The sequence below is a fragment of the Cryptomeria japonica genome, chromosome 11 (genome assembly GCF_030272615.1).
Source record: "Cryptomeria japonica chromosome 11, Sugi_1.0, whole genome shotgun sequence".
Lineage (NCBI taxonomy): Eukaryota > Viridiplantae > Streptophyta > Pinopsida > Cupressales > Cupressaceae > Cryptomeria > Cryptomeria japonica.
This window is the reverse complement of record NC_081415.1, coordinates 170,019,227-170,036,011: the sequence shown is the minus strand read 5'-3', so window position 1 is coordinate 170,036,011 and position 16,785 is coordinate 170,019,227. Positions and strand designations below refer to the sequence as shown.

At 37.0% G+C, this 16,785-nt stretch overlaps 1 protein-coding gene across 1 annotated transcript in view; it reads left to right on the top strand.

Moving 5' to 3' along the window:
• The window catches only part of LOC131036951 (uncharacterized), a 44,384-nt gene extending 29,782 nt beyond the window's left edge, over positions 1-14,602 (top strand). The window contains exons 2-3 of the mRNA XM_057968979.2: positions 13,539-13,727; positions 13,821-14,602. Of these exons, the coding sequence (XP_057824962.1) occupies positions 13,539-13,727; positions 13,821-14,159 (528 nt within the window). The 3' untranslated portion in view covers positions 14,160-14,602. The remainder of the gene's footprint in view (positions 1-13,538; positions 13,728-13,820) is intronic.
• Positions 14,603-16,785: the final 2,183 nt, after the last annotated feature.

Here is a 16,785-nt window from a genome sequence, read left to right as displayed (position 1 = left end):
GACTTACATTTGATGCCTGAACTTCTGATCTGCTTTGAATATTGCTGGAACACAAGCTCTTACTAGCTTTGACTTGAAAAAAAGGAAAAAGATGAGGGCGAGGAAAGGATCTAATCCTAACACTAAGAATGTAAGAGCAATGAATGATCTTTGATGGAATTCTAACTAGGTCTTGTTTTGACATCGCAGGACCATCTCCACAAGGCTAGTGCGATCTTCGAAGGAAAGCTTTATGATGTTCAAATCATCACTGCAGGCATAGACATCATCAGGTTGATGCATATCAATGAAGAAGCGACAATTGAAGTTAAGCTTAAGCTGAATGATTCCAGTTGACTACGCAAGGCAAGTCTACAATCAACAAACTGCTAGTAGTATGGATATACGAATTCCACCATCAATCAAGCACATATCTTCCACTCATCTAATAACATGAAATCAAATACAAGAAGTATAAAGACCATGCAAATTGTCGAATCAACCCATGAATTTCACCATTTCTTCAATGAAGTTACAAGTCTTTTACAACAACATCTTGGCAACAATCTTTGCCTTCTCTCTCTACTCTACTCTAATTGCTATTCTATCTTATTACTTCTCTATCTATCTTCTAACTGCTTCCAACTATATTCTATTCTCCTAATGCCTTTACAAATGAAATGCCAGGGCTTATATAGTGCCCACAATACAATTCAATGGCTAAGATCAATTTGAGATCAATGGCCAAGATTCAATAATGAAAACCCTAATTAGGGTTTGTTACAACCATTACATAACATTTAATGCTCGACCAATGATAAAATTGTATTGCTTGGACACATGTCCTCTCTAGAAAAATCGACCAATGGATAGCCGGGGTAGGTACACCGGAGTTTGTGCCACCTTCCATGAGTTAGGTACATTGAATCTGGACATGCTGAGGTGGACCACACTGACTGGAGAAGTGATGACTAGGATGCCACCTCGTCTGACACTTGTAGCTTGGTAAATATTCAACTTGATGTTGTTGAGAAGCTAGCTTTAATTAATTCATCTGGTACTATCTGCTTCTTCAACGAACCCTTGTTCTAACTTCTTGTGTCCTTGATTTGCAGGATGATTGATGTACCTCGCCTTGGAATACTGGATTGGAGAAGTCGCCCTTGATGACGTTAGTCCAAAGAAGGCCGTCCTTGTCGATGCTAGGCTGGATCGAAGAAGGTCGTCCTTGTTGATGCTAGGCTGGATTGAAGAAGGTTGTCCTTGTCCTTGCTTGATCGTCTTTGATCTGGCTTGATTTTCCTTGAGGCGAGTCTTCCGACTTGTAGATCTTTTGAGCTTGGAGTCGCCATCTTGATACCTACACAACATTTCAAAATTAGTAATATATCTTGAAATCTAAAAATTAAACTTTAAAAGGAAGATTCAAGACTTTAATTAGGAAACCTTATGATAAATCTTTGAATTATCATTTCCTAATTAACTACGCAATACTTAGATTTTTCCAAAAAAATGCTTAAAAAATCAAACCTTGAATAAGGGTGTCAAGATGATTTTGCCATACCTCTTCTTGAGAATTAACTCTAAAAAATAGATGAATTTTGGCTAGGCAAAGTGTAGATCAAAGCTCTCCCTTGGATAAAATGCACCTCCTTTAGCTTGGAAAAGGACTCCACCTTCCTCTTCAAAAGTCTGGAAATTCGCCTTCTAATACCTTCAAAACATCTGGAATTTATCCTCCAATCTAGCAAGAAATACGCCTCTCCAATAGCCTTCAAGATGAATTTCGCCTTCCTTAGTCTCCACACTTGGTAGAAATTCGCTCCACACAAGCTAGATTTCGCACCTTGTTGTTCTTCTCCAAATCGCACTTGTGTGAATGAATGAATGATGGATTAAAATCGCTCAACACACCTCTCTTATATGGGCGCTCATCCTTTCATTTCCCATAGGCCGACTTGAAAAATAGGCCAAAAGATAAATAAAAATTAAATAAAAGGAGAGGCCGACTTGATAAAAAACATTACATAATACCCCAAGCGCTCCCATTTTATTTTTTAATTTAATAATAATTAATTTTAAATGCCTTCATAATTAAAAAAATTCGATTTTTAGGCTCAAAATTAATTATTAAATACCATGCGCTTTTATTAAATGCCAAAAATATTTCAAGGTTTTATCGAATCTGGCATTTAATGTAATTTGAAGGATATTTGGCGCCCAATCATGAAAAATAATGGCTATTAACAAGATCGCTCTGGTCCCTTGGTGAGGGACAGGAGCGATCTCATTCTAGACCTCACACTTCTTGTTTTTTCACGTTCAAAATCTCTTCCTGGACGTCCAAAATGGGATTCTCATTCGTAACTTTGAGTTCGATCTATCCAATTTTTGGAATGAATGCTCCTTAGAACCATTTTCGCCCTGGTCCCTTGGTGAGGGACAAGAGCTATTTTGCAAATCCAAGCTTATCCGTCCTTTGTTAGCCTTCCAAATTATATTCAATGGATAAATCATGTTTTCCTTGGTCTCTTCAAATCATAAAATTGGCTTGATCCTGCAAGAACAGTGCAAATTTGAAATTCAAGCTCCGGTCCTTCAGTGAGGGACGGGAGCACTTTTGCAATTACAAGCCAATTCGTCCTTTGCTAGCTTCGAAAATTATCTTCAACGGATCGATTGTGTCTTCCTCCATCCACCTCAAACACGAAACTTGCTTTCCTTTTGCCAAAAACTTGTCTTGAGGGAAAATCGCTCTGGTCCCTTGGAGAGGGACAGGAGCGCCCTAGCCAATCACCTTGGTCCCTTGGAGAGGGACAGGAGCGATTTTGTTACTTAGGCCAATTTTCTTCATTGTGGCGTACTTAAGTTATATTCAACGGGCAAAACATACTTCCCTTGACCTCCTCAAATCAGGAAACCACTTAAATCTTGCAAGGATGATGCGAAATTGGAATTCAAGCTCCGGTCCTTCAGTGAGGGACAGGAGCGATTTTTGCTCTCAGGGCCAAATCTTTTTACTTTTCACTTCAAATTTCCTTCGCTGAGGAAAATATCATCTCTTTACACGCCATGAATAAAAGTTCGAGTCCAAACAAGGTCTAAAAATGTGTATATGAATAAAATCGCTCTGGTCCCTTGGTGAGGGACAGGAGCGAATTTACCTTTCTAGACAAATACTCCATCATTTCTTCGTCCTTAATCAAGTCTGGATGCTCTATCATGCTCATTTCGTCCTTCATTGTGTCTTTGATGTCTCAATTTGTCCAAACAAGGTCAGGAATGACTCCACTAAGCCTTTTCGCTCTGGACCCTTGGTGAGGGACAGGAGTGATTCGCCTTGGACCCTTGGAGAAGGACAGGAGCGCTTTTCGCTCTGGATCCTCAGTGAAAGACAGGAGCGAAATTTGACTTTTTGAACTCTCTATCAGGATAATTTTTATGGAATATAACATTTAAGTATAAGAGACATTTCCTTATACTTTAAGTTATATTCCATATATACTTTCAGGATGTTTGAGAGTGGTTTCAGACCTCCAGGAGTTATATTGCAAAATCTAGTTTTTGGAGGTTTTTCAGTTTCCAGACTTAGTCAAATTTCAGGATCAGGACATTCCAGACTTAGCCAAATTTCAGGATCAGGACTTTAGACTTAGCCAAATTTCAGGACATTCCAGACTTAGCCAAATTTCAGGATCAAGACTTCACTCCAGCAGGACTTGCTATCCTATTGATCTCCCCGACAACACTCAAAAATGCAAAAGCCAACTAACAAAACCCTAAAAGACCAAAAAAAAACAAACCCTAAAAAGCAAAAAAGCAAGGGTCCCCATTTGCAATGGGGCGATGTGTGAAAACGTCACAACACACCCCTAATATACAAAATTAGGTTCTTGTTATACTTTGCTAGCACCTCTTTTTGTATGTAAACCATTAAAGTTTTCTATTGCAACACTAATAGATCTTTTTGCATTCCACTCATTGCTTCCTTCTCTCCTATTGCCGCCTTCATATTAGCATCCTCAATAGCAAGGCTAATCTCTTCATTTAGGACTTAGGAGAACATGCAAAATACAATCATGAATAATTGGGTCTATTTGCAACCTTCATGAAAGGTTTCTCTTCTAATTTTGTGGCAATAGTTGTGTGCAATCTAAACTCCCTAGGTTTACTAGCTCCCTCTGGTCTAGGAATGCATTTGATGAATTTCAGAATTCCCACAATTGGGTAGACAAAGGTATTTTTGAGGCAACCTTTAGAGATCACACCCTCGTAGAAAGCATTCTACAAATCCTCACTTCATTTGCATTGAGCCTCCCTTTGTCATTCCCTCAATTTATACTTATTATACTACAATTGAAAATAGGATGAATGGAAATGAAATAAGGAGTAAGTTCACTGAAAAATTAAGGGTTTCCCTACACATGAAAGCTAAGGGGAACTAAAGAAAGTAATTAAAACATAGCATCTTTACCATAGTAAAACACCAATTGCACTTGTTGCAAATTGTCATGCTCTGCCATAAAAAGAATATAGAAGCTCTGGCAAAAATTGTCTTAGTATAAGACTTCATGATTTTCTTGTAGACATAATGAACAGCAATCATTATCTATAGCAAACAATCTTGATCAAAGATTAATATAATCGCAAGAAAAAAAGGGACGAACGATTAGTTTGAAAATAAAATAAAGATTATGATTAAAGACAGCAGTTTATGAAGAGTTTGGATTTATGAAGGGTCGTGACCAGTACTGAATGGTCATATATAGGGAAGGACGTTGGAGAGGCAAAGAAGGAGGAGGCATCAGATAGGAGAAAAAGAAGATAAAGGGAGGAAGGTAGATCAATCAGCATCAGATTGACTCCCTATGTATATATATGCAATCAGCCCGATAGAGATCAGATCAGAAATTCCTTATTTATGGCAGGTTGTAGCAGGTTGTAGCATTACTATTCAATTGTGGTATGCAGCATATCAGTGTTTAATGGATAACTCTTCAAATAGTAATAAACCTATAATAGATACAAAATAACATATGTGATATGTAATCATACTTCAAAGAAGATAATGATTATGCTTATTATAGGATATTATGCAGTCTAGGTGACATTACTATGAACTTACTACGTGATAATCTGCAGCAATGACCAGGCATCAATTATATCTACTGTATATATGTGATATGGATAAAATAGTATGCATAATTCCTCACATATTGAATATAGGCAATAATGAGGAATATCTAAATTGCTGCAACCAATCATGAGAAGGTTAGTGAGGAAATACAAGGAGGGGAAACCATTATGAGGTCCTCTTCTAATCACACCGCCTCATGGTGGAAGATTGATAGTCCCATGAGGTCACCTAGGTGCATGGAGTGCCCCGCCCTTGGGCTTAGAAGGGAAGGATGTTATGGACACCATATTGTAGTTTCCTCCAAACCTTTACTACAGTTGACTATTGAATTAAGGAACCCCAATCATATGGAGGAGAATAAGGGTGGCAAGAAGAGGGAGGACTACTATAATATTTCTCAGTAGGTACACCCCCTCATATGGATGGCGAAAGGCCACATGAGGCCAAAAGGGATGGTATATCAGCTCTTGGGCCTAGGGTAGAGGATTGCTTTGGGCACCCTATAATATGAGAAAGAACGACTATAGGATTTCTCACTAGGTACACCACCTCATATGGATTGGAAAGCCACATGAGGCCAAGAGGGATAGTATATCTGCTCGTGGGCCTAAGGAAGAGGGCCGTTTCAAGCACCCAATCATGCCTCCTTACCCTAACTCCTCTATGATTGAACCCCATTAATGAATTAGATATATCTTAAAGTTAATGTTCCTAATCCTAGTAGGAAAGATCTATGCTTTTGATTAACATAATGTTTCTAGTAGGAAAGATCTATTTTATGGATTATGTTTCAATGATTACCTTACATGTTTGCAGGGTCTCAACCAAGATCTATCTTGTTCAACCATTTAGATTGGTAAATGATATCACGAACTCTATTCCATTTCTTGTTTTACTTGGAATTGTGGTTTTAGGGTAAAAACTAGGGCATTTACAAAAGGGGACATTACACAAATCATTACCTAGTAGGCTGTAAACATTTCTATCCCTCAGGACACTCCAAACATCTTTGCCACCTTACCAAAATATCTTAAGGTGAAACCCCCAATATTGAATCCATGGGGAACATACAATATGTAGGGGCCCAACCCCTATAAACCTATCGATGGGGGCTGCTCAATTGGAACAAGGTGGATCAAAGTACTCCTTTCTTCCACTGATTGCTCATCATTGCCAATAAATGAATTGTTCCACGCCTACATTAACTAGGAGGTCTATAGGTCTATGAGAGCCTTTGAAATGATAGACAAAAATATTGATTCAAATTTCTCACATAGTTTATGGGCCTACCACTTATCTTCCACCCTATGTCGTTGGTTTTCTGGTTTAGGTTCAACGATATGCTGATTTTTTTCCCTGGGCTCAATTTTACAGGGTTTGGTTGTACTATACATATCCATAATTTGCAAGAAACATATACCAAATTGAAAACATAGCTGCTAGTGATAAAGATAATTTATAATTCACTCTCAAATGCCAAATCAATACAAAATTTTAGTCAATACTCTTCCTATTGCTCTCTATCGAGAGCATCAATATCATCACTTGGTTCATTTGAACCACAAGCAGCCCCAATGCCACTCCTTCTAGCTGCACTATGCAAGTCTTGTGCAGAAGGCTCCTCATCCTCCAAAGACATTGTAGAAAGTTGTGCACCAAAAGCATATATGTGTGTGCATTTAGGTGCTCATTCCAATTCCTCATCACCTCCTCGTACTGGAGTTGCTTATGTGATTGTGGATGCAAGTTGGAATGCACATAGACCAAATCCTTTGCCTCATTTGCAGCCAACTAGTTGTACTTAATTGAGTGAAGGAAAGGAGTTGTATTTTAGTTCCACTCAGCTGAAGATCTCACAACCTATTGAGATTGTAGACAGTCAATTTAACATTTGCAATTAAAAAATATTACATATGGCTGGCAAAGAAAATTAAGAAATTTAAAAATAAAAAATGTATACTTGTGATGGAACATTGATTGCAAGAGGTTGTAGGTAAATAGAGCCTTGGCTATTGAGGTGTCACCATGTATGAGTGTCCTCCTTGTACTCGTCTCAAATAGCTCAAGTGGTGACTCATTGAAGCTATACAATTGCTAAATTCACCTACAACAGTGTCCTCTACATTTGGATATGGGAAGAGCCTAGTGCATGTTGCCTTATTTCCATTACTAATTTTAACCTCTCTATATGACGCCAACGTCTTGGACCAAAAAAGTATCCGTGTTGTAATATTTGAGGGTTAAAGAAATTGGTAGGAGATGCAAGGGTGTGGTCATCTTATTCCATTATTCAACAATGATTCTTTGCACCTGAAGATGATTGTGTGATGTGAATCAAGTCTCAACTTAATATGGGTAAATGAAAAAAAAATAGATGATAAAATTGAAAATTTATAGCACTTAAAAGTAAATAAAAATAAATATTGAAATTTCATAAATTTACATTCAACAACTCCAAGTTAGAGGACTTGATGATGATTTGTGACATGGTGATTTGCCACAAATATTTGGATCTCCTCAATCTTGGTGTAGTATTCTTTGATCCATTAGATTTGTATGCCAAGCTTCTACATCACCAATTTGAGTGACTTAATAACACATGCTGTCCAAAATATGTGTATGCAACTTTTCTTCACCAATTATCCCATTGCCTTACAATTTTTAACATTATTCGTTATGATTTAGACAATGTGTTGAGACCCCACCATCTTAATTGACTCCATAATGTTGGCAATGAAGTTTGCATCCTTCACTTGCGCTTCACGATCAACTACCTTAAAAATATTAGCCCTTTAGGTCATATTGCAATGACCCTTAATGGGGGTCCTATTTTTACAATCTTTCCGTCCATTAGAAATGATGGACACTTTTGTTTTGGCCCATGAATCCTTGATTGGCTACAATGATGTGTTTACACAATCTTTTTACTTTGCTAATGAGGTGTAGAACTTTTCATACCTAGCACTTGTATAACATTTAAATGTTTAACTAATTTCCATCAATACTTTACTGCCAACATGGTGATCTCATGAGGTCAAATTGATGCCAATTGGCATAAATGCAACACACAATGTGCTCATTTGCAATGCTTCTTGCCGCAATTGTAAATGGCTTTTCTAATAGGCATGCATCTCAAGCTGTTCTTTTGCAGGAAAGAATGTGGCTTTCATCTTTTTGGGAAGATAATGTTGCAATGAAAAAATGTATGGCAGCCACAATTGGAGTAGTGCAAGATAGCTTTATAAGTGGCTTGTGTGATTCTTTAGCCAACGGATAGGATCTTGTTCATGCCATCTTGGTTGCACAATTCACTACTTCTTGCTCACTAATATAAGAGAGAATTTGCTCCTTGGGCAATCCATTTTAGTTCCGCCCAACACAACAAGCAATATTAGATAGGTGAGCTTTCACTCAACTATATGTTCTCTTATACATATTATGGAACTGACTACAACATCAAAGATAACCTTGCCTCTAGCAAGTTGCGCTGTCATCTTGACATGTCACCACAGAGGTGATGCTTGGTTAAATTTGTTGGCCTATCCATCCCTTCTTCGATTGAACTAGAACTAGCAGCTATTGTAAACTATACCTATACCTCCCTGTTTCAAAATAAACAAATATCAGGAAAATCAAAAAGAGAAGTAACTCTAATGTATGTTAACATATAAAAAAAATAACTATGAAACACAGCAACAATGTAACCACCCTATAACATGTTAAAAATAAATAAAACTTTGGAAAACAACTATAAAAGCTTTAAAAAAAAACTTAAGAAGCTTGGAAATAAACTTTCAAAAAACTTAGAATGATGAATATCCTCGATACAAGCTATTTGATCCTTGTAGCACCCATGCAACACTTTTTCACAATCCTTTAACAGTGAAAAAAACAATAACCTTGGGCAATAGCAATATTGAGTTTTGGCAATTCAGAACAATAGGTAGGACTGAGTGTTTCATTCTTGTATGCCATTTTATGTTTAGGTTGAATTAGTTAGGATTTATTTTCAATTTTAGGGTATTTTTTTCCAAATTCTTCATTGTTTGCTAATTTGTGTTTCTAAGTTACAATCAGTACTTTTGTGGCAAGAATGTTTGGATAATGTTGGGAATTAAATTGTCTCAACCTTGCAAATTTCCTAGATATATTATTTTAATTATTTAGCGTTTTCTTGTATTTTATTATATTTTATATTATTTAAATTAGGCTCACATGGAAATGGGGTGTGGAAATTCGAGGTGGCATTATTTGCTAAGTTACTGGTTCAGGTATGGATTCGTAGGTGCAGCAAAAAAAAGACGGGTACGTCTATACACACGCACGCACACACAGGCACACACACACACACGCATTCACACACAAACACACAAACACATGCACACACACACACACACACACACATACATATAATTTCGAATAAACAGGAAAACCTTTGGTTACAGATAAGGGACAATGACAAACTTAAAGCTCTCACTATGCTACAAGGCTGTGGCAGAGCCCGAACCCGCAACCTCATTCAGGGAAAATCAACCCTTATCTCAGTAGCAGGGACACTTCAATTTTCAGGTCGAATTTGTACTCTTCCCTGCTATTCTTTAAAACAGAAGAGGCGCTTGTTAATTTTTGTGGGCACTACTCTGGGAGGCTTACTTCTTCCATTAAATTTTCTTCATGCCGAAGAAGGGAAGGAAAATGCTTCTGCTGAGAAGAAGAGTGATAATGACAATGATGAGGGTTTGGTGAGAGGATTATTATCTGTTCAACCCCAACGAGAAGACCAAGTCTGGAAGAGTTCTTTGCAAGAGCTATTTGAAAAGTGCGAGAGAATTGGTGAAGAATTTGTGGGAGTTGTTGAAGGAAGATGTCAAGGACAGCCAAGTTTAGAAGAACAGCGGATTCTGCAAAAGAAGCGATCAAGGATTTAATGGGAATTGGACGGGTCAGAAATCTGTGGTGTCTGAGGATTCATATACAGCATTTGTAAGTGCAATTAGAGTACTTGCAAACTTCTACTCTAAGAAAGGTCCAACAGCTGCCATGCCAGAAGATAACAAGGAAAAGGTTATGGATGATTTGAACTCAGCAGAAGCTTGCTCTTTGATATTCCATTGATCACTTTTGTAGTATGATCAGTAATATGAAATCTTGAAATTGTGGTGTTTTTAAGATTCTAGTTGAGCATACTCTCTTAATGAAAATTTATATATATGTGTGTGTGTGTGTGTTCAAACATCAAAATTATAAAATATAAACTGTATCAGTGTATAGCTATTCATGAATCCATAATTGTCAATAAATATCAAAAAATAAAATATTTTGATACCTCATTCATAATTTGCAAAAATGAAAATACTCAAGTCTCAATGTGTCATTACACAATGAAAATTCAAATTATAATCGATTTTAATATTCATGTTCTTCATTAGAAGCATCAAGGTCAATATCAACATTTGGTTCAATTTCATTTGAACCACAATCAATTGGATTGCCACTACCACTAGCTGTGTCAAATGCAGAAGCTGGTTTAATTTCATTATTCAAACATTTGATAAAATGCCAAATCTTTAACAACACAAGGAAAGTGATTTCACAAAACATAAGAATATAGCTGCTACATATGCATAATGTAAATCAACTGAAATCAATCTCAGTAATGCTGATATAAAGTTTACTAACCCCGTGTTCATATGTATAGCTCACAAATGCAACTGAAATGATATTTAATTGCTTGCTTGCTGGCATATTCTGATAAAAACTGCTGTCACAAAGTTATGAGAGTGAAACTGAGGTTTTAATTTATGAAACTATGCTTATGGCTCTTGGTATTTCCTGGGTGCCTAGGTTCTCTATGGATCCATCATAGAAGAACCCACAGAGAATCCAGGCACCCAGGAAGAGCCCAAAGTGCCCCCAAGGCCATACCTGAACCGTACCCGAACCGTACCTGTACCAGGACTCGAGCTAAAACAGAAGAACCCGGTAACTTAGATTATTTGCAAAGTGTTGACAGTTTGTTCATGTTGTAAGAGGATAAAGTATATTTTAAGCAGATTTGGGATGCTATTTGTGTGGGATCTTATGCCAGCATTATGATAGCTTCTTATGATGTGTAAGAGCTTGTAAGAGGGGAGTTACTTTTGGAACCTTGACTAGCATTATGATAGGTATTTACACTTGTAATGCACCTCTATTTTTGGCAGTTGGAGTTACAATTTGGGTGTCCATGTTGGTTGGATGCTTATGATGCATAATGACAGTAGTAAGAGGCATCTACTATTTTTAGCCAAAATGTTTAATGTTCTTAGGTGGGCATTGGAATTGGGGTTCTAGTTGGTTAGTACCAAGTGGATTTTCTGATTTAGCATATTGTTTTTAAAACTATTAATGGTTTCCAGGTGGTTCATTGCCTATAAATTGAGTGTTAGAGTTGTAGTATTTATGTATGAATTTGTAGGTGCGGGAATGTTGCCAAAATTACTCCAGAATTTGATGTTGGTGAAACTCCTATAAAAGTTGCTCTACAACTGTGTTGTAATCTCCTATTTGATTTGATAATATATCAAGTGGGTTTTGTAGTGGGTTTTTTTTCTCTCATAATGGTTTTCTTCACATAATACTGGTGTTATGTGTTTCTACATGTTTTATGTGGTAGTTTAGATGTGATTTTAAAGTTTTTTGTACACTACTACACTGAAGATTAATCTAGGAAGCTGATTCACTACCTTTCCTTCCTTACAGGTCAGAGTAGGGAATCCTAAGCACCCGTTGGGACATGCCTTGGGTATGCCTAGCATACTAGTGCCAAGACCTGGACCCATACCAGTTTAGACTGGGTATGTGGGCTGTGTCAAACATACCCAATATCATAGCTTCCAACTAGCCAAATCTTCTTTTTCAAGCTCATTGATCCCCAACTTGGAATCTCCCTTAGTGATAAGATTCTTACAGCCCACATAGATCACTAGGTGCAATCCTTCCATTGAAACCTCCATGTCCACCTCATTATTTGACCTGGCCCAAGAAGAAAGCACCATCTTTTTACAAATTTATCTAAAGAATTTCTGTCGAGGTATCCAGCACCTGCATGACCTGGATTTCTTCTGCTGGCTCCATCGAAATTGAGCTTTTTAGAAATCCCTCTCAAGATCTTTTCCAGTCTCTGCTTTTGAAACCAGACTACGGCGAATTTGAAATAACATGTTACAAGGTGTAGTAGTAACTAGTAGGAAATAGGCTGAAAATCTCTCAGCAACTTGACATGAAATCTGTAGGCTAGATGTAAATCTTCTTAGAATTGACAGAAGAATTTTGTTTAATATTGATATTGATTTATATCGTGTTTTTGGATTTTTTTGTATCCCTGTGCAAATAGTTTTGATTTCACTACCTTACAGTCAGTGAAACCATGATCTGTGGCAAGTAGAAAATGAACAACCTATATCATTGGAATGGCTTTCCAAAAGACATAATCATAACAATTTGTAAGCTAAAAATAGTTTTAGGATAAATTCATTTAACTTAGATGAGATGAGCTTGATGGGTTACACCATCTTTGAATATTTTTTTTTCCATTATAGTATTAATTTGTTCTTATTTTAAAGCTTCTATAACAGTCCTACCTGCTTTAATGGTTTGCATTTAGTATATCAGACTAATAATGGAATCTTTTCGAAGAATAATGTGATCTATCTTAGCTGGATTAAGCTCTGTAAAACTTAAAGAGCAGCCAACTATTTAATAGCCTTGAATCTATCCATAACAGATAATGAATCAACTAGTTAGTACTCATGGCTAATCTTTGGCTATTGCCAGTGCTTTGGGGTTTATGGTACACTAGAAAGAACTGATTATGAGCATGGGAGATATCAGATTGCTGCTCAATGTGTATAGAAATGTTTATTGTTGCGAGTAGAGTTATAGACTGTATATTAATATTAGCTATATTAAATTTTAAAATAATGCATATGCACATTAGACAAGAAATGCAACACAACTTTAACAGGTATAAGCAAATGAAATATAGTCAGGAAAGGATGTATAGCAATATATTTTTACCAAGTTGAAATAGGCAGCTGTATTGTTACTTGAGTATCAATAATTTTCTCCTTGTTTGCGGCTGAGACATGCTAGTTTTCTTTTTTAGTGCCTGAATCGCACATTTTAAGTTACTTTCTTCAATTTTGTGAGTTTGTTAATGCTTATTTTACCTAACATGTAGTAATGTATCCTTTGATTTGGCTGATGTTTAAGGTTCTACCAACATTTCATATCTGTGTTTCCATTATTGGTACATTAGTTGATTTGGCCACTCTTGGCTACATTTCTTAGAGAGATAGAATATAGTTCTTTGTGTAATTTCTGCAAAGTTCAGTGCTTTGGGTTTCATTTCCTGGTTGTACTGATGGACTGAAACTTTTAGGCAGCTGAAGAGTGCAGTGCGGTGCTGGAGCTAGATGGAAAACATTCAGGTGCATTGATGCTTAGGGCACAAACATTGGTTGCCATGAAGGACTATCACTCAGCACTGTTTGATGTACACAGACTTATTGAGCTCAACCCATCATCTGATGCTTATCGAAACTTACAAGCTAGGTTGAGAACACAGCTAGTGAGTTACTTCATTTCTTGTCTAATTATCTAGTTCTTGCTTACAGTTCAAGCATATGCTGTGCTGAGATTTGGTGGGCCTTCCCTTTTACAGTCATTAGCGCCCATACCTGAAGCAGATGAAGAGATGGTTCTGTCTGATGCAGAAGAAATTGAGACTCCCATTCCTGCAACTCAGAACACTTCAGTTGACGGGTCTTCATCTCAAGAGTCCCAAAATTTACATTCTTCATCCTCATCATCTCAAGAGATGTCTACATCACACCCAAAGGGTTGGGAAGCCATTCCAAAGCCTAAAGGTCACTCTGGGTTGGATTATTCTCGATGGGACAAAGTTGAAATTGACTCAAGTGATGATGAAGAAGACGAGGACTCTGATGAACCCCAGTATCGTTTTCGCTTACAGACAGTTGGAGTTCGACCTGTAAGGTGATTGGAGAATAAGAATTTGAGCTGTTTAAGGGACAGTTGTATAGGGTTATATTTAATAGCACTGCTGGTTTGAGTGAGTTGTATAACAGAAGATTCATTTGCTATCAAGGAGGTCCTGCTTAAGATGCTGGAATCGAAATCTCTCTCGAGACATTTTGGGCATTTTGGACTGAACTCCTTGGAATTTGCCACTATAGTCTAAAATGAAATTTAATTGGACTTTCTTTCCCCTTCCAGGGATGTATTCTAGGTATATTCATTCATTTTGATTGAAGCTGGTAATATGCGGGAATCTTGTCTAAAGAGAGTCCAGTGTAAAGAGGAGTGGAAAGTCTTCTGATTATTTATGAGCCAATCTTGTATTTTATACCTTCTTGTATATGTATATAAATGTAAAATCTTTAACCAAGTTCATTCTTTAATATGAAATGTGATTTTGACAAATCGTAAGTTGAATATTTGGCCAAGATTTATGTATGACATCAATATTTTTGTCATATGGAAGAATTTGTTTCTGAACTGCATTCTGTTGGATGGTGTTTCACTTCTGTCTCAATTGCAGAGAAATATGTGTTGTGTTAAAACTGGGTGCTGCAAAATGGTGTATTTGACATGTCAAAACATAAAACAACAGTATCAGATTCACCAATGGCATTTTGACTTGTGAGTTTATTTCATAAAACAAAGCTTGAGTAAGCAGGTTGCAACGTTGGGTTGTAATTACTGTGGGAGTGGGATATACTGCTCAGAATGAAATTTTTATACTAATCACTTGCGTTTGTGATGATATAATAATGTAAGCAGTACAACTCGACAAGATATAGTTTGGTATATATATTATATCACATCAAAACTACATATCATCACACTCTTACTTTGTTATATGGTCGCAACTTTTGGTGGTGGCTTGGTTTGCCTTAGATCAAATGAGTACACATTGTGATGGTTGCCTCATGTTATCCAAGAGTATTCAAGTATACGGTTATTTTCTCATACGGTTATTTGGCTGAATTTGTTGCTCGTCCAATTTTTACCTCATGGCATTCCCCGCATGGTGGGGTCTTCATAACAGTAGGCTCTCAGCATCCATTCCTTGTACCGCCTTCTTCTGAGATTGGCTAGTTAGGGTGGCATCATCAGCTAGTATGCTTAGGTAGATTATAATATACCTAGACATAATTTATCAATGCTTCTAGCATTTTAAGAAGACAGACAACAAAGGTGCCCAGGGTGAGATATACAATGTTTTTCTAACAACTATTTGGATTGATTGATGTAAACTGCTAAAGCTAAAGTTGTTTCAAAAGTGTGTTGTAGGCTTCACTCAAGGGCAAAATTATATCTGTTAACACGGTTGTCATGTAACAACTTAGATTTAAACTCAAATTTGGAGATTATATTTTCTAAGAGATCAAAATGCAACGGCACTAACTTTGATCATACCATCACCTGGCTACTAACTATGCCCCATGAGGTCAATAGTGGACGCATCTATTGTTAGATGATCATGAGCCCAATGGTATTGAGCTGCCAATCAGTAAGTGATACCCCTGCTCTTTCTGTTTGTCTTCCACTTCCCACATTCCCCCAATAAAAAAGGAAATAACTGACTTGTACTTCCAAATCTATGCAAATTTATAATAAAATAAATGAAAAGCTGCATTGCAACAGCTGTCTATATATATATATAGCATGGAAGAGCCCAAGTAAGCTACGGCTGGGTTGCAGAACCATGGACTCCAAGCCTTATTGATTATGCATATTTAACACTTTACCTTTATACAACATATCTGGTGTGTAGATAAGCTTTTTTGGTGGAGGTAGGACACTCTCCTTGTGCATCCATAGCTGTTGAACTATGGGCTGACGATTTCCTTGTGCACAAGTGAAGTAAATGAGTTGTTGCTGTAATTGGTGAGAAGCAATGGCGATGATATGTCTGCACGGAACACTGCAGGAAACGCTGATATCACAGATTTTAAAAATGTACTAGTGATGATCAATTCTTTTTTCTTCGCTTCCTTCTTTTCCACTGATTGTTTTTTTACCAAAATCCATCATATTTTTTCTAGTCCAGATTTCTGGAAAGGTCTGGCTCTCCTTTATCAAACCAGATTTTGTGGCTCAAAGCATTGATTGTCTGCATTTGGGGTTCAATTAGAGACATTAAAGTGAGAAAGCACTCTTCATAGAAAACCTTCGTTCTGCGTTTCTCGTTTTTCCTTGGGAGGGAATAACTGGATGCTTAAAAACTTTGACGGCTTAAGCTTCCCTGGATGTTAATTGTTGAGTTCTCATATTGGAGATGAAGTCTGAATCCTTATTCTTTATTCTTTATTCAACCAAATCGACATATTGTTAAGGCTTAAGCTTCCCTGGATGTTAATTGTTATTCGATCTGCTCTCTGAAATGTAAGAGCTTAAACAGTCAGCAAATTGCCTTTCAAACTTAAAGCATAATTGGGTGTTAGTCAATTTAATTTGAGTGTGTTGATGCAGTCAGTTGGCAAGGTATAAGTCTTGAAAAGTTGTAGTTTGGGGTTCAGACCACAGCAGTGTTTTTAGAAATGTAAAGTAGGGCGATTTTCGTTGGTAGTCAAAAAAGCATTTTAGATTCATCCCTGATT